General features: G+C 37.8%; 1 protein-coding gene across 2 annotated transcripts in view; it reads left to right on the forward strand.

Moving 5' to 3' along the window:
* Nucleotides 1-24891, forward strand: part of ITPR2 (inositol 1,4,5-trisphosphate receptor type 2) — a gene marked incomplete at its 3' end in the record, with an annotated part of 533638 nt that overhangs the window by 358625 nt on the left and 150122 nt on the right. For both annotated transcript variants that reach the window (XM_079715959.1, XM_079715960.1), the window contains exons 38-42: nucleotides 7224-7332; nucleotides 8305-8492; nucleotides 13125-13308; nucleotides 14013-14269; nucleotides 23304-23504. In XM_079715959.1, the coding sequence (XP_079572085.1) occupies nucleotides 7224-7332; nucleotides 8305-8492; nucleotides 13125-13308; nucleotides 14013-14269; nucleotides 23304-23504 (939 nt within the window). The remainder of the gene's footprint in view (nucleotides 1-7223; nucleotides 7333-8304; nucleotides 8493-13124; nucleotides 13309-14012; nucleotides 14270-23303; nucleotides 23505-24891) is intronic.

Raw genomic sequence — 24891 nt, forward strand, 5'->3', positions numbered from 1 at the left:
GTAGTCTTTTATAGTTTGCAGTTTTAGTTTATTGTTTAAAAAAGCCTCCCCTACCCCTGTATCATAAATATACTCTCCTCCATAGATCTCTGAAAGTGCTACAGTTTTGTCCTTCACATTTAAATCTTGAACCTACCTGGAATTGATTTTTGTGGAGATACAGGTTGAATTTCAATACTTTATATATTGTTCCTTACCACTGTTACTCCATCTTGCAAAGTTGTACCTATGTATCAGTCTTTACCAAATTATTGTGGAAATATAAGAGGAATCACAGCACTTGAGGATCTAAAACAGATATCACTCTTCCCGTTGTCCGGGAGGGAAACTCTCCAATTGTACTTCACATTATCATTCAGATCAAGGTCAGTTCTCTCATTTATTTCCATCTCCTCCCCTTCTTGCTTTGTCCTCTTATGTTCTCTGAGACCTCCCATAAGCTGAATCTTTTTTGCTCTATACCTCTCCATATCATCCTTCAGGTACACAAAGCCTTTGCAGAAGCTTTGAAATTAACCATTTGAAATTCCATTTTTCCTGGCCTTTGGTGTGAGTGTGCATGCTTGCATTGGCAGCATGTCGATTCCATTTTTCTCAGTAACAAGTAGTTTCTATACTGTGAACCAGCAGATTATGGGCTTAACTTTAGTGGTTGTGTGCACTGCCATTTGAGTGTAATTTTATGAGGTATTGATTTATGATGTGTGTCAAGGAGTTTTGCTTCAATAGGGAAATGGTGTCTAAGGCTCATCTGCTTATTGTCTGATTAGTTACTCTTCTCTCGACTTTATGTTCTGGAGATGAGATGAAGACTGCTTACTCAAAAAGGTAAACAATTACAGGCAGAAAGATCCATTCTCCAGTACTGTGGGTGAAGAGTTGCATAAGTTCTCAACCTCTGAATGTAAGCAGACCCTGTATTGAAATGGGTGAGGTGTATGATTTTGTTGAGTTTCATGTCAGTCCATATGCTTCCTGGAAACCCAATACTGAGAGGCTTTTATTAAACCCCAGAGAAGATAGTTTCCTTTACTTCTCACTAGTTAGAGGGCACAAACGCATCCTCTAAGAAAAGCCTTCTGAGCAACCTTGTTTGTCTAGAGGCTGGGATATTTGATAGACCCAGAATGATGACTTTAAGTCGCTCTTATCTCAGTATCATCATCAAATGTTTTAAATATCATTTACTGTGTAAATGCTTAAATTTCACAAATGGAATCAAATGGTCTAGTGAGGCTTATTTATGTTGAAACACAGTGCCATATACCCTCTACATATGTGACAATTCTTTCAGCATATGCTGCAGAATTGCTTTTTGCACCCCCTTTACTAGTTCCTGACACATGGTAGAAATATAATGTCTTTACAGTGAATTAGAAAAAGGGAAGAAAGGAGATGGCAGTAGATTGCCATTGTGGCGTATGAATAATTGGCTTAAAATTTTTCCACATTCTTTTTTTTTTGTAACCTCCTTTACAAAAAAGGAATTTCAGAATTCTTTTCAGAATTATTGAAACATCTGTATGTTTTTCAAAATTATCATGATTGTGTCATTGGATTGATGAAGAGCATCTTGTGAATGTATATAATAACTACTCCTATTGAAGTTTATGTTTCTTATCTTAAGAAAGTGGGGAAAATCATCAGGGGAAAGAATTGGCTTACATTCCTTGGAGTCAGTGACCAAGAAATACAAACCATTAGCCAGTTGGATTATAGGAGATTGGCCACATTTCCTCCAAGGAGTTCCTTGAAGATGTAGTTGATTATAATGACGGATCTAATGTAATTCCACTAGGATACAGCTGTTGCAATAATTTATTGGAAATTAGATACATACCTTTTTAACCCCTGGGAATTCAAATGAGGAAAAATATCTAATCAGACAGGCTATCATTAATGAAAAGGTTAGGGGAACGCTAGTTAGACTAATATCAAGTTTAATGTTAAAATAAGATTGTGTGGAGACTATAGATACATACAATCACCTCCTTACAGATCTTATCCAAGCTGATTAGCAGCTAATTGTTAGACTTGGAGGGAAAACCCTAAATTAAGCATCTTCAGTTTGCAATTTTCATTACCTTTTGAATTTCTAGTTGAGGGCTTAGTTTTCTAGGATTCTGGTTGTGGTGACATATTTTGATGATGTCTTGATGATATTGCACACTGTGGAAAAAATATTACTTTAGTGTATGATACTTCCAAGGGAACAGGAACAGAGGTGGAATCAGTACCTCAAACATCACGTCCTTGGACTCTTCACTCCTAATGCTATTAACTCCCGTTAAGGCAAACAGGGCTGTGCTTCTTTGAAAATCAAAGAAAACCTCTAGTCCTTTCTAAGACTAATACATTTTTGTTATCCTTTCTATCCATGAAAGGCAATCATTTCTGACTTCTTAATTTTTATTTATTTATTTATTTATTTCTCGCTGCATTGGGTCTTCGTTGCTGTGTACGGGCTTTCTCTAGTTGTGGCGAGCAGTAGCTTTTCTTGTTGTGGAACACAGGCTCTAGGCGTGCGGGCTTCAGTAGTTGTGGCACGTGGACTTAGTAGTTGTGGCTCGCGGGCTCTAGAGAGCAGGCTCAGTAGTTGTGGCACATGGGCTTAGTTCTCCGTGGCATGTGGGATATTCCCGGACCAGGGCTCGAACCCATGTCCCCTGCATTGGCAGGCAGATTCTTAACTACTGCACCACCAGGGAAGTCCTGAGCTTCTTAATTTTTGATCCATTGGAGTTGATGCAACAGGAAATGGCCAGGAAAAACCCATCCTCTCAGATTTCCACAAACTGTCAGTGTGACTTCTCTTTTTATGGAGATGTTTTGTTGTAATTTCAGAAGGTGGTTGTTAGTTATGTTGGCTACATTACATTTAGTACATCTGGGATGTGTTCATATGAAGACTTTGGCTAAAAGCTGTGTCTTGTGGCCTGGAATTGACTCTGATATTGAAAAGACTGGGAAGGACATTCCTTGCTACTTGGCCTAATCTAACAAAGACACCTTCTTGGGAAGCTCAGTCAGGAATTCATTTTGGAATTGAAGAACGAGTACAGAAGTTGAACTTCTCAATTGTTGTAGAATTCTTTTCGAAATATGTTTTTAGTTCTTTCCCAAATTTCTGCCATGGCAATTATAGCTCTGAGACTATTATTTATAACCCTGGCACCAGAATTTCTGACCATGGCTCTACAATTACTTTTATTTGAGTTAAAGGAATTTGGGTAAATGACTTGCCCCTCAGCTGTCACCACTGTAAGGCCAAGACAGGTTTGGACGTAATACTTGCCTCCCACGCCTCAAGGCAGAACTCAGTATTTGACAACAGGAATCAGTTCTGCTAAACTTGTGACGTGGCAATATCTAAAGTTTTCCAATCTTAAATGAGGACGATTAAGACAAACAGAACAGAATCCTGTTCCATCTCTGCCTATTCTTCATTCATGTTTAGCACCAAAGTTTGCCTTTTTTGAAAACTATGGAGTTTGAACCAATGTAGCATTTTTTTCCACCTAGTTGAAGTTGGAAGGTCCATTGTGAGCCCCGGGTCCATTAGCTCACAAGTATATAATTCTAAGGACTGATTAAAATAGTGGACAAATAAAGATTTTCAAGTAGTTTATCATTTATTATTTTTGCCATTTTCTTAGTATGTGGGACGGTTTGGTATAAAGTGAGAAAGTATGTACAAAATCACCTTGTCAACTGTAAACTGTTCTGTGATCTGAATAATATTAATACTAGCAACAACAGCATCGATTATACACAAATTATATAGCACTTACTATGTGGTGGGAGCTGTTCAAAGTACTTTACATATTTTTCCCTATTTAATCATCACTGAAGCCCTCTGAGAGTAAGTGTTATGATCATTCCATTTGACAATTATGGGACTGGACACAGGGTAGTGAAGTAACTTAAGATATTCCAGCTAGTATGTGGCATAGAGGGGACTGAAATGCTGACAGTGTGGCTCCAGAGTTGAGAACAGAGATATAGGGAGCCCCCATCTCCTTTCGGTGGCATTCTGAATGTCACATAGTTAAAAAATATATGCTTCAAACTAGGCCGGAAGTAGATAAGAAGAATGTTGCTCATTTGATTTAGATGTTTATGAATCTGATAAGCACCTGTGATTTCATCTGCCTGAAAAGAATTTAGAAATGATGGCAGGTATGGTGCTCATTTTAATTTGATATGAAACACTTCCACTGTCTGATTGGTTTTGAACAGCTTTATTCTTCTAGCAATATAAAGAGCATTTTTAAAAACAGAGGGTAAAATGTAGCTTTCTATAATATTTATCCTTTAAACTATTGCTTTTCTATCTCTTGGTTGAGTTCTTGGATTAATGTGGTTAAAAGGCTCTTACAGAGCATAAAAAGGGAGCTCATTCACATGGACCTGGGGTTCTACTCACAACAGGTTCTCTTCCAGACAGTGACACTGACTTGTACCATTTCAAGAAAATCAGTCCTGTGTTTTCACATTTGTCAGTTTTACTTATTACAGCTGGGCCAACTGTATGTTACCGGGTTAGAGTGAGAAGCAATCCATTCATGTGTAGAGGTGAGAACCATGATTAGTGCAGCAAACTGAGGTGCGCTTTAAAGAAATTAAGTACTTCAGTCAATGTGTTCTCATGTCTTTCTCCCCAACATACAACCTCAGCCTTATAATTGATGGGTCTAAAAAGGTCTCTCCTAGCATCTCCTTCTGCTGTAATGAGATACACAGTAAAAGCCCATTTGATTCCAAAGAAATGTCTTATTTTGTTTTTCCTCCCCTGTTGGAAGGATGCTTCTTTGGCCAGATGAAATTAATTTACTCAAAAGGCTTTCTTTTAAAAGAAAAAAAGAAAATTTCATTTCTTACGTCTTCTCTAAGTGCCCCACTTTGGTTTGACAGGGGCGAGTTGAGTTCTCTTCACTGGTAGAATAAGCTCCTAACACCTCACTATCTCTTCCAAGACTGATCATCACCTTTACTCACAACACCCCTATATGAAAAAGTCTTAGAGGAAGAAAACATGAAATAGGAGGCAATAATAAATGTCTGTGTTCTCAAATTTAAGTGTCAATAAATGAAAGTTGCTATAAGGCTCTGGGTGCCTGTTGAAATTCTTGGCACTGTGACATTTAGGACATACATATTTGTTCCACACTGTGTACGAGACAGCTTTGCTGGGATGATCGTCTGGGTTAGCAGGGGAGGTTTGCCATGTAAAGCCTCTTCCGAATCAGCTGTTTCCCCTTAAGCACTTCCATAGGGCTTAGTATACATCTCTATTATGGAACCGATGGTATTGCAAATTCTTTGAGGAGAGGGTTATATCTTATTCACTTAAGATAGTGCCTAAAACACACTTGGTACCTAATGAATATTGGTAGAATGGAGGGAGGATAGGACATGTCCATAAACAAGAAGAAGAAGAGCTTTTCAGACAGAGAATATGATGTGAACAAAGAGAAAGACGTAGAAAACTGTGGTTGAGGAATCATCACATAGTTCAGTTTGGTTATTATATAATGTGTGAAGACGCTTTTGGAAGCAGCTGTTGAAAAAGTAGAATAGGCGGGTTTTCACAAATCACTGTCAAGTTGGGTATGGTGGTTAATAGATGATCCCTTAAGTTTGGAGCCTAAAAGACCAGAACGATGTGATCTCCTTGAAATAAATTGGATTTCTTCAGTTTGAGAGGAAAACAGGTTTAAGAGAGAAGGAATATTCCCTTCTGAAAAGCTGAGTTTGAGGTGCCACTAGAATCTCCAGATGTAGATAAGGAAATGTAAGTGGAAACAGGATGAGAGGCTCAGGAAAACAAGGTCAAGGCTGGAGGAGACACACTTGGCAGTGAGACCTGCACAGGTGATTGTGCAAGCAAGGGTCAGATGAAGTTGCTGATGGGGAGAAGGAAGCTGAGGGGAGAAGAGCTGAGGACAAAACGTGAAACAAGGCTGGAGAAACAAGGACAACCAAAGCATGAGAGAGAGAAGGAGGAATGAGAGCCACCTGTCTCAGCATAAAAGGCAGGCATGCTGGGGAGGGAGCGTGCAATGCAGCACGGGGAAGTGGCTGGGTTTTGCCATCAAGAGTTGGGTTCAGGTCTTACTCCATCACCTGTTAGCCGCATGATCTGCAGCCAATTACATAAGCTCTTGGACCACGATTTCCTTACTTTGGCAGTTGTGGTGTTAATTTAAATAGTTTAAACATACAGTCTTTAAATAATACTTTAAAAATTACTCTCGTCTCTTAAAATAATAACCAGTAAACTGGAAGATTTAGAGTTGTCTATATTTCTTATGTACATGCAGGCAACTATACTGCAAAATATATCATTTAAAAAATGTCTTGTAATCCATACAAAATTGAAGATTTAGGAATTTTTGAATTACATGTTTGATACACTGTCTTTTGCCCACTGTCTTCGGAATAAAGCACTTGGAGTTTAAATATAATTCTCTTTGTCTGATCAAGCTTAATTTTTTGAGCACCTGCTGTATACCCAGAACTTTTCTAGCTCTTTTTACTGAGCCCCTCTAACTAAGGCTTTTTCTTTCCAATTCTTAGGGTATTTATTAATCTGTGTTTTCTTTAGCCACCATAAATATTCTTACCTACACTTTTGAAACAATTTAAAATGTATAGTGTTTGTGATTTTCCTAGTACAGTCTATTGAAAATACTATATTTTATTCTTTATTTCTGGGAGAAGCAAAACTATTGTTATTTTCTTGGGAAATATTTGCAAGTTTTTGCCTCAGAAAATATTATGCAGGGCTTCCCTGGTGGCTCAGTGGTTGAGAATCTGCCTGCCAATGCAGGGGACACAGGTTTGAGCCCTGGTCTGGGAAGATCCCACATGCCGCGGAGCAACTAGGCCTGTGAGCCACAACTACTGAGCCTGCGCATCTGGAGCTTGTGCTCCGCAAGAAGAGAGGCCACAATAGTGAGAGGCCCGTGCACCACAATGAAGAGTGGCCCCCGCTCGCCGCAACTAGAGAAAGCCCTCGCACAGAAACGAAGACCCGACGCAGCCAAAAATAAATAAATAAATAAATAAAATTTAAAAAATATTATGCAGTATAAAGTTACTTTTTCCATGTCTGAAATAATTGATAAAATGCATTTTAAGTGGCACTTTAATGTATTGATATTTTTTCTTTTGCTAGAAAAAGAAATAATAACTTACACTTTTCTTATCCTTTTTATCAGGGTACTACATTAAGAAAAATACTCCTGGATCGGTACTTTAGAGGCGATTATGGTGTCTGTATGAATGGACATCTCTCTGGAGCCTACTGCAAATCTGCACAAGGAGGAGGCAAGACATCATTTTTTCCTCATTTTCGGATTTTTAGAGCGTGTCTGCATGCAGTGCTACTCTAGTATTTTACTTAACATAGCACAAATATAAAAATCATTTAAAGAGCACTATTATCAGCCACAGAAAAAATAAGAAGATCCTGCCATTTGCACCAACTAGCATGAACCTCAAGCGCATTATGCTAAAGTGAACTAAGTCAGACGAAGACAGGCACCACATGCTATCGCTTACATATGTAATCTAAAAACAGCAAACTCCTAGACACAGGCATCAGATTTGTGCTTGCCCGAGGCAGGGAGTGGGGAGTAAGGGAATCAAGGGAAAGGGGTCAAAAGGAACAAACTTCCAGCTATAAAATAAATAAATCCAGGAGATGTAATATACAACACGATGACTATAGTTAACAATACTGTACTGCATATTTGAAAGTTGCTAAGAGAATAGATCCTAAAAGTTCTCATCACAAGGAAAATAAATTAACTTTATGAGATGATGAATTTAATTAATCTTATTGTCGTGATCATTTTGCAATGTATCATATATCAAAGCATTATGTTGTACACCTTAAACGTACACAATGTTATATATCATTGATACACGATGTTATATCTCAATAAAACTGGAAAAACAAATTTAAAAAGCACTATTAAAAACCTTTGCACAGGGGCTTCCCTGGTCGTGCAGTGATTGAGAGTCCGCCTGCCGATGCAGGGGACACGGGTTCGTGCACCAGTCCAGGAAGATCCCACATGCCGCGGAGCGGCTGGGCCCGTGAGCCATGGCCGCTGAGCCTGTGCGTCCGGAGCCTGTGCTCCGCAACGGGAGAGGCCACAACAGTGAGAGGCCCGCGTGCCGCGAAAAAACAAAAAACCTTCGCACAATTTTGGGTTCATAAAACAATGGATTTGAACATTAGAATTAATTTTGCCTTCTGACAAAGGTTTATTTATTTGTTTTTCCTAATCACAGGAAGCTTTTCTGGACAAGATTCAGATAAGATGGGGATATCCATGTCAGATATTCAGTGTCTACTGGATAAAGAAGGTGCATCTGAACTTGTCATCGATGTTATAGTGAACACCAAAAATGACAGAATTTTTTCGGAAGGCATTTTACTTGGCATTGCCTTGCTTGAAGGAGGAAATACACAAACTCAGGTACTTGCTTACCATCATGACCATTTGCTACATTTTGTTATTTTGTATTTCTTATTTACTTGTTATAGAAACCCAGGGAAAGTAATGTTTTTTCGTTAAGCTTCTCATGACTGTCCCTCCACCCAAAAACAGCCACATTTTCCTTATGTATTTATTTGATTTGCTGTAGTAACTACAGAGCTTCACAAATTATTCAGTGAAGCAGAACATTTCTTAGCAGCATCATTTCTAACATGATACCAGAAATTCTGGTTTGCTTAGGGAAATTTTAGGCTTACTTTCAGCAAATTAGGACAACATTTTGACTCATCAAAGAATTAAATGTAGAAGAAAAAGAATTAAGTGCATTAATTAAATGAGGTAATATATATAAACTCCTCGCACAGTATTTGGCATTAAAACAAGTTCCCATAACATTCCCCACCCATCTCAGATACTTTTTCAGAAGCTCAGAACTCTACCTTTCCCTTTTGCCCCAAATCTCCCGGTGTGTGTTACCCTGCTGCCTCTCCCTGCGTTCACTGGTGTGGGGAGAGAAGAACCATGTCTTCTTTCTTCATTCTGTTTGCTCACTCACCTCAGGAGGGGTGACTTGAGAGTCACCGTTCATCTATTCAGTGCTGTGCTCCAGTGAGTGGTGTGCTCACTTGCATGCAGGATCAGACCACTGCTTCCACAAGGCACGTGTTTCACTTTGAAATTCCTGCCAAGTTGTGCCTGGACTCCCCCCCCACACCTAAAGGCAGAGCTCGCTCGTTGTGTGATCCCCAGAGCTGGGAAGTGTTCCCAGGGAACAGGCATCATCCTCCCAGCCCTGCCACTCACTCATCTGATATTTCTAGGTTTGCCTTGGTCAGGAAGGAAACGATGCTTACAACTAATTGGAAAATCCAGAATCCATTTTCCCTCTTCATGGCAAGTGGAAGCCACATCTAATTAAACACTAAAAAAAAAAAAAATCATGTTACCTCTAAAGATATCTCTCCAAAATACACGTTATTCTCCTGCTTAAAATCAGTCACTTTCCTATAAAGGCAAACTCTACCGTAGTCCATACGATCCTTCGTGATCTAATCTCTTCAAGTTTTCCATCTTTCCTTTCTTATTCCATCTCTCCCCTCCCCCATCCTCTCTCTTGTGCACCAGCTATATTAAGCTCTTGTAGTTCCTTAGATGTGTTGTGCCGTTTCTCATGTCACTTTCTCCTCTTCAAGGACTCAACTCATGAACTTCTTTTGGAAGCCTTTTCTGATCCTATGTCCCACTGGGCAGAATTGTCCACTAGGTACTGTACACTTCTGCTCTATCCTGCAGACATCTTCAGTAGCATTTCTACCACTTTATTGTGCCTCTTCATGAGTTCATCAGGCTATGATTCCTTAGAGGTTGAGACCACATGTTTTCCATCTTTGCATCCCTTGTGTCTGGCACCATGGCTGGCCCAGCCTAGGGATTCAATAAATGTTCAGGAGTGAATGGCTCTATGAATGAATGGTCTGAATCAAATTCTACCTCATTCACAAAGTCTTCCCTGTCTGGTTGGGGCCGTTGGGACTGGTCCTTTATCTGAGCTCCCACAGCATTTGTTTCTTTGATGCTCACTTGGCACTTTGCCTGTGCAGCTTTGTTTGGTTGTTATTTATATGACATCCTGTCTCTCCAGTTAAATGTCATCTTCTTTAAAGTAGGGGATCATGTCTTGTTCTTTATATCTATGGTGCTTTATAGCCGTTCAACAAATATTTGTCGATGTGGATAGCATTCAATGATTTTTGTAGAAGAAAACCTTCTTTTAAGATGGGTTATGACAGTCTCATTTACCAGCCTTACACGATTCGGGTTTCTCACTTATCTACATCGTTGTGTAACCCAGATGTCAACTGTGTGCTCCTGGCCCTAAGAGGTCTAGTTGAGGTCAACTTGAATCCTTGCCCTCCCCAAGATTTCTGCCAAAATCCAGGAGGGGTTACATTCTCATAGTCTCGCTGGCCACTAATGTCTTGCTTTCTTATCAGTTCATGGGCTGTCTTGGCACTTGGCAGGTTCTGTAGTCCTGAGGTAGGAATCTGATCCCCTTCCTTAATTTCTATCCTCCTAGCTACATAAATCAATTTATCTGTTTAATGTACTTTATTAGAGAATGGTTGAGGGGGAGGGTAGAGGAGGTGGTTAGATTACAATTTCAAATTGCACGCTAATAATAGCAACAATGAACATAATACCTCCACCAAGTGCTATTCTTGGTGCTTTCTGTGTAATAACTTGGTTAATCCTCACAAGCAATCTGTTCAGGAGCTTGTGTCCTATCTCATCTTAACAAAGAAGAATCTGAGATATACCTAAACTCACATAGCTAGTTAGAGATCAAGCTAGGATTGGAACCCGTGCCGACTGGCTCCAGAGTCTGTGCTGTTAACCACTACAGACATCTCCTTTCTAAAATATCCTTCTACTGCCTCACTCCTAGGAAATTTCACTGGCTGATCACCGTGCGTCACGCCCTGGTCTTACTGCATCTCTCTGGTTCCTCACTTCATTTCTCTTCTCTGTCCTCTCATTTCTAGTCTCCCCCACCCCCTTCTTGGCAGAAAGTCCTTCCTCTGTCACATAGATCTGTTTATCTATCACCCGTGGCTCCCCCCAAAACCTTAGAGTTTCCTCTTATACTCTGAAACTCATGGAGATGCTTCCCCAGTCAAAGCCCACCTCTTTTGTGAGGTAAATCGTTATGCTGCCTGTTGAGATTATATACACATATAAAAAACATACTGTTTATCTTTATTAAAATCATACTGTTCAGCTTTATAGAGCCCTGGTTTTTAAAAGTCTATGTAAATCATCTGATATTTTGAGCTTAAGAGGTTATTTTATAAATTTAGTGATTTAGAATCAGAGAATCTGGAGTTAAATCCTAGCTCTACCCACTTACTACTTACATAATATTGGGCAAGTCGTTTACATTCACCAAACCATATTTTACTGATCTGCAAAATGGAAATAAGGATACCGTGTTCATCACACAGTTGCACTGAAAGAATCAATGAGATAATATATGTCAAGGAACAACATAAATTATAAAAACTTTGTTTTAAAAGAACCACAAAGTTCTATAACTTCCTCATTAATATATAGGAATCCCTTTCTACCTTCTAACCCCATTATATTGAAAATATTAGGGTTCAAGCATCAGCTTAATTTATGGGACCATAGAGGTCTCTGAATGCTGAATTTATCCTTTGAATTAACAGAACCAGCTTGACTGTTTCACTGTGGTTGCTATGGTTACTGTGGCTTTTTGGCCTGCTTTCTTGAGTTGTTGCTAGCCCTCTGCTTAGAGCTTCCCCCTTGTAGGTATGAAGCCAACTTGTAAGATTTCATGAAACACTTTGAGAATATGCATTGCCCACATCACAAATTGCAGGACAGGCATCCATTTCAAGGCCTGATGTCATTAGAGTCTCACCTATAAGTTCAAGGACCTATGAGTCATGGTTTCAGGCATTCTTTCAGGAAAGCATATCTGCAGGAGCCAAACTCCCCAAAATTGACTGTTTAGATATATTGGATTATGGTCAATTCTAGTTGATCTGGAAGTCATTATTTCTTCAGATGTTTTCTTCCCGTTGTCTGTCATCAAGGTTATATAACTCTTTTTTATCAGCACAGTTCCTGGAATTATTATCTTTATTAATTTTTTTTTACTTTCTCTTGTTTGCGTTGCATCTATTCCAAGGTTTTAGTCTTAATAACTTACAATTTCCCCACCCAGTGTGAATCCTGACTTCTCTGGAGTGTATCACCTTTCCCATCTCCTACCTCTTTGGTTACTTCCTGAAGTCATTAAGCAGACCATGATTAGGGCAGATATTCTCAAGTTTCAGTATTTCCACCTCTCCGTGAGATATGTTTTATCATACTTTGGGTGTTGAATCCTTTCTACATCATTATTTACTCTAAAGCAGAATTCATTTTATACCTTTTAGGGTGGGCTTGCCCTAGACCCCATGCAAAGCAACGTATCTAATAAAGTACCAAAAGAATTTAGTGCCTACTTATCAGTGGGTTCCTGTGAGTGAGGCTGCCATGGTAACACATTCTAAATTAAATGTACTATAATTTAGACAAAGAGAAAAATAACTCTTCGTAGACTCACATTTACCATCAGATTAGTGGTTGTTTTCCATGCTAGATTACAAAGTCACAAGGGCAGAGACTGTAGTTGTTTTCCCTGTTTGTTCTATCCCTTCGTAGCATGGGACCCGGCACATAGTAGGCCCTCAATAAATATGTGTTGAATCAAAACATGACTTCATAATAATATAAAAATCAAAGAGCTCTTTGCATACCACTTCTTACAGTACCTTTGTAAAATTTTAAAACAAATAATCAGTAGAGATGAATTCAGTAACATGAAATTATGTTGGATTTTAGTGGAAAGTGCTAAGCAAATACAAGCTATTATTAGGACACAGTAAATAGTACAGGAGACTAGCAAAGCTGTCAGTTTATGAAATAATCATGGGCAGCACATTAAATATAGACTTTTATCCATAATGCTTATGTTTATTTCAAACGTAAAAACATTATTTTCTCCCCTTGGGTATAGATGTCTTAAAATATGTTTTCTTGCAGTATTCCTTCTACCAGCAGTTGCATGAACAAAAAAAGTCAGAAAAATTCTTCAAAGTTCTCTATGACCGAATGAAGGCTGCTCAGAAAGAGATAAGATCAACAGTGACAGTTAATACCATAGACTTAGGTAACAAAAAAAGGGATGATGACAACGAACTGATGACATCTGGCCCACGAATGAGAGGTAAAGAAATAGTTGAGTATTGGGGAGAATAGAGTGAGAGAAAAGAGGGGTAACACAGTTTTTAGATCTCTCTTATGTTTTTCATCTCACTTGTCTTAGTCTAATTATTCCAGCTGTGACTCTGTTTATGGAACTCCATCCTTGAATTTTTGTGGTCATGGGGTTGACCTTGAAAGAGCTCTGTAGGGCCAAGCTCAAGCAAGGAGCTATCAGTGCAAAGCAACAAGTGACATGAAAATGTTTGATTTCATTGTGAAATGTATGGTAAAGAACAACTGCCCAAACCTGAATGTTCATGAAATTTAAACTGTAAGAACAGGAATTACAGCACTAAACTCTATGAAAGATTTTTGGTATTTGGAATAATGAAGTCATCAGTGTAGTAAATACAAATCATCTAAATATTAACATTTTTGAAGTTTTCCCTATTTTCCCACCTTCTCGTATTCAAGAACTCTGACATTTTATATTTATCAGAAAGACAGGAGCCCTTCTAAAATTGGCTAAGCATTAAGATCTTTTTTTTAATATCCCAGTGCAAAGTTAAATTTTTAGTTGCTACCTCAGATTCTTTTTGGGAAATTCTTGCACCTCTTGTCAGGTGATTTTAAATTCAATTGTTAGAGAATTTGGATAACTGTCTTTTTTTTTAATTAGCAAAAGGAAGTTCATTCATAAATATAAGAATACTGCTTTATTTTCAGTAAGAGATTCATCATTACATTTAAAAGAGGGAATGAAAGGGCAATTAACAGAAGCTTCTTCGGCAACATCCAAAGCATACTGTGTGTACAGAAGAGAAATGGATCCAGAAATAGACATCATGTGCCCAGGATCAGAAGCGGGAAACGCTGAGGAAAAGTCTGCAGAGGAAGTAACAATGAGTCCTGCCATTGCCATCATGCAGCCGATTCTGAGATTTCTTCAGTTACTCTGTGAGAATCACAACCGGGAACTGCAGGTATTTGTTCTATTTTGTGTGAAAGCCAAGCGTACAGCCTATGATTATAGGTAATTCAAATAAAACTAACAAGTAGTTTTGGAGAGAGTTTGGGAGAAATAATAAAAACAACAGTGCTCTTCTGAAATGGAAGAAACTTTGGTATCTAAGTGAAGAAAAATGAGAGGAAAATTCCTTTATGCATGAAAAAAAATCAGGCTCCTACGGTATCATTCTTTGCATTTTCAACTCACATCTCTTTAGCCTCAGTGGGTATCACCTAACCTTAGGACTCTGGGATTTGTCAAGTAAGGTCACATTTGCCTCATCTGTATCTTTCATGGTTTTATAAGACTGTGGAGGCTTTCATCATTCCCAACTCAGTTCATATTTCTTGAGTGAGGATACAGAGTATCTTTGTATGTCTTCATTAGAAACAGAGTTAATATAGAAGAGGATTTCTTTTTTTTTTTTTGCTTTTGAAGTGTAGTTGATTTACAATATTGTTTTAGTTTCAGGAGTACAGCAAAGTGATTCATATATATATATTTCCTTTTTTAAATTCTTTTCCATCGTACCTTATTATGAGATATTGAATAGTTTGCTGTGCTATACAGTAAATCCCTATTATTTATCTACTTTATATATGGTAGTGTGAATCTGTTAATCCCATACTCCTAATTTTTCCCTCCTCCTCCCCCCTTCCTCTTTGGTAACCATATGTTTGTTTTCTGTCTGTGAGTCTGTTTCTGTTTTGTAAATAAGTTCATTTGTATTATTTTTTTAGATTCCACATATAAGTGGTATCTCTCTAGATCCATCCATGTTGCTGCAAATGGCATTGTTTCAATCTTTTTTATGGCTGAGTAATATTCCAGGGTGTGTCTGTGTGTGTGTATGTGTTACATCTTTATCCATGTGTCTGTTGATGGACACTTAGGTCGCTTCCACGTCTTGGCTATTGTAAATAATGCTGCTGTGAATATAGGGGTAAGTGTATCTTTTTGAATTAGAGTTTTTGTCTTTTCTGGGTATATGCCGAGGAGTGGGATTGCTGGATCATATGGTAACTCTATGTTTATTTTTTAAGGACCATCCACACTGTTTTCTATAGTGGCTGCACCAATTTACATTCCCACCAATAGTGTAGGAGGGTTCCCTTTTCTTCACACCCTCTCCAGCATTTATTATTTGTAGACTTTTTGAGATAGCCATTCTGACTGGTGTGAGGTAGTTTGGATTTGAATTTCTCTAATAATTAGCAGTGTTGAGCATCTTTTCATATGCCTGTTGGCCATCTGTACGTCTTCTTTGGAGAAATGTCTCTTTAGGTCTTCTGCCCATTTTTCAATTGAGTTGTTTGCTTTTTTGATAGTGAGTTGTATGAGCTGTTTATATATTTTGGAAATTAATCTCTTGTCAGTGTATCGTTTGCAAATATCTTCTCCCAGTCTGTAAGTTGTCTTTTCATTTTGTTGATGGTTTCCTTTGCTGTGCAAAAGCTTATAAGTTTGATTAGATCACATTTGTTTATTTTTGCTTTTATTTCTTTTACCTAGGAAGACTGACCTGAGAAAATATTTCTACAATTTATGTCAGAGAATATTTTGCCTATGTTCTCTTCTAGGAGTTTTATGGTGTTATGTCTTATATTTAAGTCTTTAAGCCATTTTGAATTGATTTTTGTGTATGGTGTGAGGGAGTGTTCTAACTTCATTGATTTACTTGGGGAAGAGGATTTTTTACAACAGTGAAGGTTTTGTGAACCTTTGTAAATTAATATAATCCTGGCCTTACATCTTCTTTGGTACATTTTTTGTTGTCAAATAGATGAACTTAGGTGTGCCTAGGAATTTTGGCCCCTTTGTTTTGGGCATCATTTGGACATGCTGCTTATGTCACCATAGAAAAACCACATGAATGGTGACATCATTTCTAAGAGCACAAATCCAGTATTAGAGCGACAGCAGAGTTTGAAGCTGTGTTTCTGAGTAAGCGTCTAAAGTGCAGGTGTTCTGAATTGGTAAGAGAGGTTAGATTCATATTAATTGGATTGAATATCCTCCAAGGAGATGAGACCCTCAGGAATTAATGAATGGCGGAAGCCATGACTCTTGTGGACCACCCCACCACAACTTGGAGAGAGCTGCTGCAGAGCTGTCAGCAGGCAAAGACCAGAAGCTTTATTTGCAGAGGGAAGATACTGATATGTGCCTGTGCACTTATGCTGACCCATGTGGTCTGTCCATGTGGGAAGTGGATGTGTAGTATCTGATCAAACATTTTACTAATAGGAATGTGGGATCAAACAATTTGGAAAATGCTACTTATAAAAGAGTTTTGTTTTAATACGAATAAGCGTTAGAATTATTCACAATAGCTAATATGAACAAGCAGCCCCAGTGTCCATTAACAGATGAATGGATACACAAAATGGGGTGTATACAAAAAATATAATATTATTCAGCCTTCACAAGGAAGGAAGTTCTGACATGCGCTACAAAATGTATGAACCTGGGGACATTATACTAAGTGAAATAAGGCACACAAAAAGACAAATAATGTGTGATTCCACTTGTATGAGATAGAGTAGTCAAAATAATGAAGACAGAAAGTAGAAGGGTGGTTGTCACGGGCTAGGGAGAGGGAGAATGGGGAGTTGTTAATAGGTGTAGAGTTTTAGTTTTACAAAGATGAAAGGAGTTATAGAAATGGATGATGGAGATGGTAGCTAAACATTATGAATATGTTTAATACCACTGGACTGTGTACACTTAAAAATGGTTAAGAGTAAATTTTATGTATATTTTGCCACAATACAAAAAATTGGAAAAAAGTCACAAATGCAAACTAAAAGGAAAAAGAACAAATGGTAGAAATGAATTCAAATGAATTAAATAGTAAATTAAATTAGTGAAAATAAGTAATAAATTAAAATAAAATAAAAGTTTCCATCTTTGCTTACACTTTCACCAGGTTTATTCCCCCATGAAATCACTATTTTTTTGTTTGTTTATACAATAGGTTCTTATGAGTCATCAATTTTATACACATCGGTGTATACATGTCAATCCCAATCTTCCAATTCATCACACCACCACCCCCATCCCCCTGCAGCTTTCCCCCCTTGGTGTCCATACGTTTGTTCTCTACATCTGTGTCTCAACTTCTGCCCTGCAAACCGGTACATCTGTACCATTTTTCTAGGTTCCACGTATATGCGTTAATATACAATATTTGTTTTTCTCTTTCTGACTTACTTTACTCTGTAGGACAGTATCTAGATCCATCCACGTCTCAACAAATGACCCAATTTCATTCCTTTTTATGGCTGAGAAATATTCCATTGTATATATGAACCACATCTTCTTTATCCATTCGTCTGTCAATGGTCATTTAGGTTGCTTCCATGACCTGCCTATTGTAAATAGTGCTGCAATGAACATTGGGATGCATGTGTCTTTTTGAATTATGGTTTCCTCTGGGTATATGCCCAGTAGTGGGATTGCTGGGTCCTATGATAATTTTATTTTTAGTTTTTTAAGGAACCTCCATACTGTTCTCCATAGTGGCTGTATCAATTTACAGTCCCACCAACAGTGCAAGAGGGTTCCCTTTTCACCACACCCTCTCCAGCATTTGTTGTTTGTAGATTTTCTGATGATGCCCATTCTAACTGGTGTGAGGTGATATACCTCATTGTAGTTTTGATTAGCATTTCTCTACTAATTAGTGATGTTGAGCAGCTTTTCATGTGCTACTTGGCCATCTCTATGTCTTCTTTGGAGAAATGTCTATTTAGGTCTTCGGCCCATTTTTGGATTGGGTTGTAATTTTTTTAATATTGAGCTGCATGAGCTGTTTATATATTTTGGAGATTAATCCTTTGTCCGTTGATTCATTTGCAAATATTTTCTCCCATTCTGGGGATTGTCTTTATATCTTGTTTATGGTTTCCTTTGCTGTGCAAAAGCTTTCAAGTTTCATTAGGTCCCATTTGTTTGCTTTTGTTTTTATTTCCATTACTCTAGGAGGTGGATCGAAAAAGGTCTTGCTGTGATTTATGTCAAAGTGTGTTCTTCCTATGTCTTCCTCTAAGAGTTTTATAGTGTCCAGTCTTACATTTAGGTCTCGAATCCATTTTGAGTTTATTTTTGTGTATGGTGTTAGGGAGTGTTCTAATTTGATTCTTTTACATGTAGCTGTCCAGTTTTCCCAGCACCACTTATTGAAGAGACTATCTTTTCTCCATTGTATATCCTTGCCTCCTTTGTCATAGATTAGTTGACCATAGGTGCATGGGTTTATCTCTGGGCTTTCTTTCTTGTTCCATTGATCTATGATTCTGTTTTTGTGCCAGTACCATGTTGTCTTGATTACTGTAGCTTTATAGTATAGTCTGAAGTCAGAGAGTCTGATTCCTCCAGCTCCGTTTTTTTTCCTCAAGACTGCTTTGGCTTTTCTGGGTCTTTTGTGTCTCCATACAAATTTTAAGATTTTTTGCTCTAGTCCCGTAAAAAATGCCATTGGTAATTTGATAGGGATTGCATTGAATCTGTAGATTGCTTTGGGTAGTATAGTCATTTTCACAATATTGATTCTTCCAGTCCAAGAACATGGTATATCTCTCCATCTGTTGGTATCATCTTTAATTTCTTTCATCAGTGTCTTATAGTTTTCTGCATACAGGTCTTTAGTCTCCCTAGGTAGGTTTATTCCAAGGTATTTTGTTCTTTTTCTTGCAATGGTAAAGGGGAGTGTTTCCTTAATTTCTCTTTCAGATTTTTCATCATTAGTGTATAGGAATGCAAGAGATTTCTGTGCATTAATTTTGTATCCTGCAACTTTAACAAATTCATTGATTAGCTCTAGTAGTTTTCTGTTGACATCTTTAGGATTCTCTGTGTAATATCATGTCATCTGCAAACAGTGACAGTTTTACTTCTTCTTTTCCAATTTGTATTCCTTTTATTTCTTTTTCTTCTCTGATTGCTGTGACTAGGACTTCCAAAACTATGTTGAATAATAGTGGCAAGAGTGGACATCCTTGTCTTGTTCCTGATCTTAGAGGAAATGCTTTCAGTTTTTCACCATGGAGAATGATGTTTGCTGTGGGTTTGTCATATATGGCCTTTATTATGTTGAGGTAGGTTCCCTATATGCCCACTTTCTGGAGAGTTTTTATCATAAATGGGTGTTGAATTTTGTCAAAAGCTTTTTCTGCATCTATTGAGATGATCATATGGTTTTTATTCTTCAAGCTGTTAATATGGTTTATCACATTAATTGATTTGCATATATTGAAGAATCCTTGCATCCTTGGGATAAATCCCACTTGGTCATGGTGTATGATCATTTTAATGTGTTGTTGGGTTCTGTTGGCTAGTATTTTGTTGAGGATTTTTGCATCTCTATTCATCAGTGATATTGGTCTGGAATTTTCTGTTTTTGTAGTATCTTTGTCTGATTTTGGTATGAGGGTGATGGTGGCCTCATAGAATGAGTTTGGGAGTGTTCCTTCCTCTGCAATTATTTGGAAGAGTTTGAGAAGGATGGGTGTGAGCTCTTCTCTAAATGTTTGATAGAATTCACCTGTGAAGCCATCTGGTCCTGGACTTTTGTTTATTGCAAGATTTTTAATCACAGTTTCAATTTCATTGCTTGTTATTGGTCTGTTCATATTTTCTACTTCTTCCTGGTTCAGTCTTGGAAGGTTATACCTTTCTAAGAATTTGTCCATTTCTTCCAGGTTGTCCATTTTATTGGCATAGAGTTGCTTGTAGTAGTCTCTTAGGAAACTTTGTATTTCTGCTGTGTCTGTTGTAACTTCTCCTTTTTCATTTCTAATTTTATTCATTTGAGTCCTCTCCCTCTTTTTCTTGATGAGTCTGCCTAATCGTTTATCAATTTTGTTTATCTTCTCAAAGAACCAGCTTACAGTTTTATTGAACTTTGGTAGTGTTTTCTTTGTTCTTCTTTCTCTAGTTCATTTAGGTGCAAGGTTAGATTGTTTATTTGAGATTTTTCTTGTTTCTTGAGGTAGGCTTGTATAGCCATAAACTTCCCTCTTAGAACTGCTTTTGCTGCATCCCATAGGTTGTGGATCGTCATGTTTTCGTTGTCATTTGTCTCTAGGTATTTTTTGATTTCCTCTTTGATTTCTTCAGTGATCTCTTGGTTATTTAGTAACGTATTGTTTAGCCTCCATGTGTTTGTGTTTTTTACGTTTTTTTCCCTGTAATTGATTTCTAATCTCATAGTGTTGTAGTCAGAAAAGATGTTTGATATGATTTCTATTTTCTTAAATTTACTGAGCCTTGATTTGTGACCCAAAATATGATCTATCCTGGAGCATGTTCCATGTGCATCTGAGAAGAAAGTGTAATCTGCTCTTTTCAGATGGAATGTCCTATAAATATCAATTAAATCTATCTGGTCTGTTGTGTCATTTAAACCTTCTGTTTCCTTATTTATTTTCATTTTGGATGATCTGTCCATTGGTGTAAGTGAGGTGTTTAAGTCGTCCACTATTATTGTGTTACTGTCGATTTCCTCTTTTACAGCTGTTAGCAGTTGCCTTATGTATTGAGGTGCTCCTATGTTGGGTGCATATATATTTATAATTGTTATATATTCTTCTTGGGTTGATCCCCGGATCATTATGTAGTGTCCTTCCTTGTCTCTTGTAACATCCTTTATTTTAAAGCCTATTTTACCTGATATGAGTATTGCTACTCTAGCTTTCTTTTGATTTCCATTTGCATGGAATATCTTTTTCCATCCCCTCACTTTCAGTCTGAATGTCTCGCTAGGTCTGAAGTGGGTCTCTTGTAGACAGCATATATATGGGTCTTGTTTTTGCATCCCTTCAGCAAACCTGTGTCTTTTGGTTGGAGCATTTAATCCATTCACGTTTAGGGTTATTATTGATATGTACGTTCCTATGACCATTTTCTTAATTGTTTTGGGTTTGTTTTTGTAGGTCCTTTTCTTCTCTTGTGTTTCCCACTTAGAGAAGTTCCTTTAGCATTTGTTGTAGAGCTGGTTTGATGGTGCTGAATTCTCTTAGCTTTTGCTTGTCTGTAAAGCTTTTGATTTCTCCATCAAATCTGAATGAGATCCTTGCTGGGTAGAGTAATCTTGGTTGTAGGTTCTTCCCCTTCATCACTTTAAGTATATCATGCCACTCCCTTCTGCCTTGTAGAGTTTCTGCTGAGAAATCAGCTGTTAACCTTATGGGAGTTCCCTTCTATGTTGTCCTTTTTCCCTTGCTGCTTTCAATAATTTCTCTGTGTCTTTAATTTTTGCCAATTTGATTAGTACGTGTCTCAGTGTGTTTCTCCTTGGGTTTATCCTGTATGGGACTCTCTGCACTTCCTGGACTTGGGTGGCTATTTCCTTTCCCATGTTAGGGAAGTTTTCGACTATAATCTCTTCAAATATTTTCTTTGGTCCTTTCTCTCTCTCTTCTCATTCTGGACCCCTATAATGCGAATGTTGTTGCGTTTAATGTTGTAACATTAGGCTCTCTTCATTACTTTTCATTCTTTCTTCTTTATTCTGTTCTGCAGCAGTGAATTCCACCATTCTGTCATCCAGGTCACTTATCCGTTCTTCTGCCTCAGTTATTCTGCTATTGATTCCTTCTAGTGTAGTTTTCATTTCAGTTATTGTATTGTTCATCTCTGTTTGTTTGTTCTTTAATTCTTCTTGGTCTTCATTAAACCTTTCTTTCATCTTCTCGATCTTTGCCTCCATTCCTTTTCCGAGGTCCTGGATCATCTTCACTATCGTTATTCTGAATAGTTTTTCTGGAAGGTTGCCTATCTCCACTTCATGTAGTTGTTTTTCTGGGGTTTTATTGTTCCTTCATCTGGTACCTAGCCCTCTGCCTTTTCATCTTGTCTCTCTTTCTGTGAATGTGGTGTTTGTTCTACAGGCTGCAGATTGTAGTTCTTGCTTCTGCTGTCTGCCCTCTGCAGAAGTTGGTTCTTTAAAGAAGATCGATAAGATTCTTATTCCCTCAGCAATACGTATGGAAACTCCTCTATGCTGTCATATAGTTTGCTGTAACGTCTCACCTCTAGCAGGAGCACTGAGACCGTGGGGATGCTTATCCATTGCATTGACTGGACAGAATGCATAATCTCTCGTTAGACTTGGTTCTAGAGAGGGTCCACTGCTGGCTGCTGATTCGGTTCCTGCAGGGCCCCGACTGCTCCCGCTACTGGACCGCAGCTGTCAGCAAGTGGGCAAGGTCTCGAAATCACTCTGATAGGTTGTATTTCCTTCCAGAAATTTTTATGTATATATAAGCATACTGATCTGTACATGTAAACCTTTTAAAAAATACACACACAATATAATGGTCTTCCACTTACTTTTATCATTTAGTAATATATCTTATTACTAAACTACTTATTACTAGATTATGTTTATATCAGTACATTGAAGTACCTCGTTCTTATAGCTTCAGTATATTCCAGTGTTTGGATGTACATTTATTTTTTAAATCAGTCACTTTGTGATGGGTGGGTATGGTGCGGTTTCCAGCTGGGGCTGTTATAAGCAGTATGCCGTGAACCTCTTTGCAGTTGTATGTTAACTGAAAATATTTATAGGTGCTTCCAAGTTGCCCTCCATAATGGTTGCATCATTTACTGTTTGAAGCTACACTGTTTATAAGGGATCATTTAGTTGAATATTTGATTTCTTCTTTCCCTAATGAATTTCTTTCCATTTTTTTTCCTTCTCCTTTTCCTACTACCTATTGTTTTTGCCCTTTGTATATAGTTTTAAGACAATGACGTTGAGAAATATTTGTTATGAACCATACTGATAAATATAGATGCTTGGGGAAAAATGCATCTTTTATTCCTTAAACCCAGGAGAAATTTAATAAATGCAAATGCTTCCATATAAATAGCAATTCCATCCCACATTGCCACGGGGATCCTCTCGAGTTAGAAAAACACTCATACGGAGAGAACTGAAAACAATTAGCACAGTGATTTTTTTTTTTTAATGCTTCAGGTATGCTTTCTTTTGCCTTTAGAATTTCTTGAGGAATCAAAACAACAAAACAAATTACAACCTTGTCTGTGAGACCCTTCAGTTTTTGGACTGCATTTGTGGAAGTACGACAGGTGGCCTGGGCCTCTTGGGTCTCTACATCAATGAGAAGAATGTAGTGCTGGTCAACCAGACTCTGGAGAGCTTGACTGAGTATTGCCAGGGCCCATGCCATGAAAATCAGGTAACTGTGAAAGCAGTCCTTCACGCACAAGTATTCTGACCAGTCAGCAAAAGGATCAGATTGGTGAAGGAGCCAAGCTTTGTGTGCATATAAAAGATCTTTCTGCTTGCTTTGCCAGATAGTTTTACTTTCCTAACAAAACATACAAAGACTGAATTATGGACTAACAAATACTATGCCATATTTTAATTTAATTTCACCATAAAAGGAAATTCCCATGAAAATATTCCAGATAAAAATCAGAGTTATCAAAAAACGTAAAATACGTTTTTTCATCATTGATCAGTTTTCATCTTTAGTCAATCTTTCTAGGATTTGTGGCATCAACTCCCATTGGTTTCTTCGGCTCCACTGCAGTGTGTTGTGTATATTATCTCCTTCATATTCACAGTAAACTTACGAAATATGTAGTAGTGCTCCCATTTTGCTGATGAATAGGTTCTGACTCAGAAATCAAGTGGTGTTCCAGAGTCTCAGAGTAACCAAATCTGTACGTTGTAGGGCCATTCTTAAAACTGAGGACTTGTGGTTTAGTCTAGAGTGCGCTTTTAACTGTATTACATTTTCCAGGGCAAAGTTTTGACTCCTTTTTCCAGAGTGTTTGTCTCTGATTCCATTTTCTTGGATATCACAGAAACATAGAAGGAGTAGACGGTAGAACACTTGGACTAGTAAAGCGGGGGGCACCCTGGAATTTACTGACTGTTCACATCTACACAGATTGTTACAGGGCTACCATCACAAGCATGGATCCACCCTGGAAGGAAGAGTTTTCAAGTCACAAACATTTCTGGATATTAATTTTAAAGACGCCATTGAGACCAGCTATCAGTGTTTAATATAGAAAAGTGAAAAAAGTAATTTGCTTTTCTATTGTGAATTATATGATATATATGTACAAAAATGCACACACACATACATGTAAATACATAGGTATGTAGAACAAAAACGCAATTATTGACATAAATAATTTGTTAGGGGCATACTTCTTCCCCCCCCCCCCCCCGTAATATGCACGTGACATGGTGAAAGAGTTTGTGGATTTTGCTCTGTATTATATTTCCCTCTCCTAGGGCAACGATACAAGAAAACCTAACTGTTGATTTAAAGTTAAGGAAATATATGCAAATTCAAAGATTTGGTTTTGTTGTTGGTTAAAATCATATATATCTATAACAGAAAACAGGTATTCTCCACTCTTGGTGTTTTACTAATCAGGTAATCTCTAAAAGTAGAAATTAATAATAAAATAGCATGAATCCCGTATGCTCTGGAAATATACTTACTATGAACCCCGTGCTCTGGAAGTGTGTGGAAAGAAAGAAAGTGGCTAGCAAATTCCGGAAACGATCTGCAAATTGATTCCCTCTAAGTTTAGCAAACATTT

The sequence above is a fragment of the Hyperoodon ampullatus genome (assembly GCF_949752795.1).
Source record: "Hyperoodon ampullatus genome assembly, chromosome: 11".
Lineage (NCBI taxonomy): Eukaryota > Metazoa > Chordata > Mammalia > Artiodactyla > Ziphiidae > Hyperoodon > Hyperoodon ampullatus.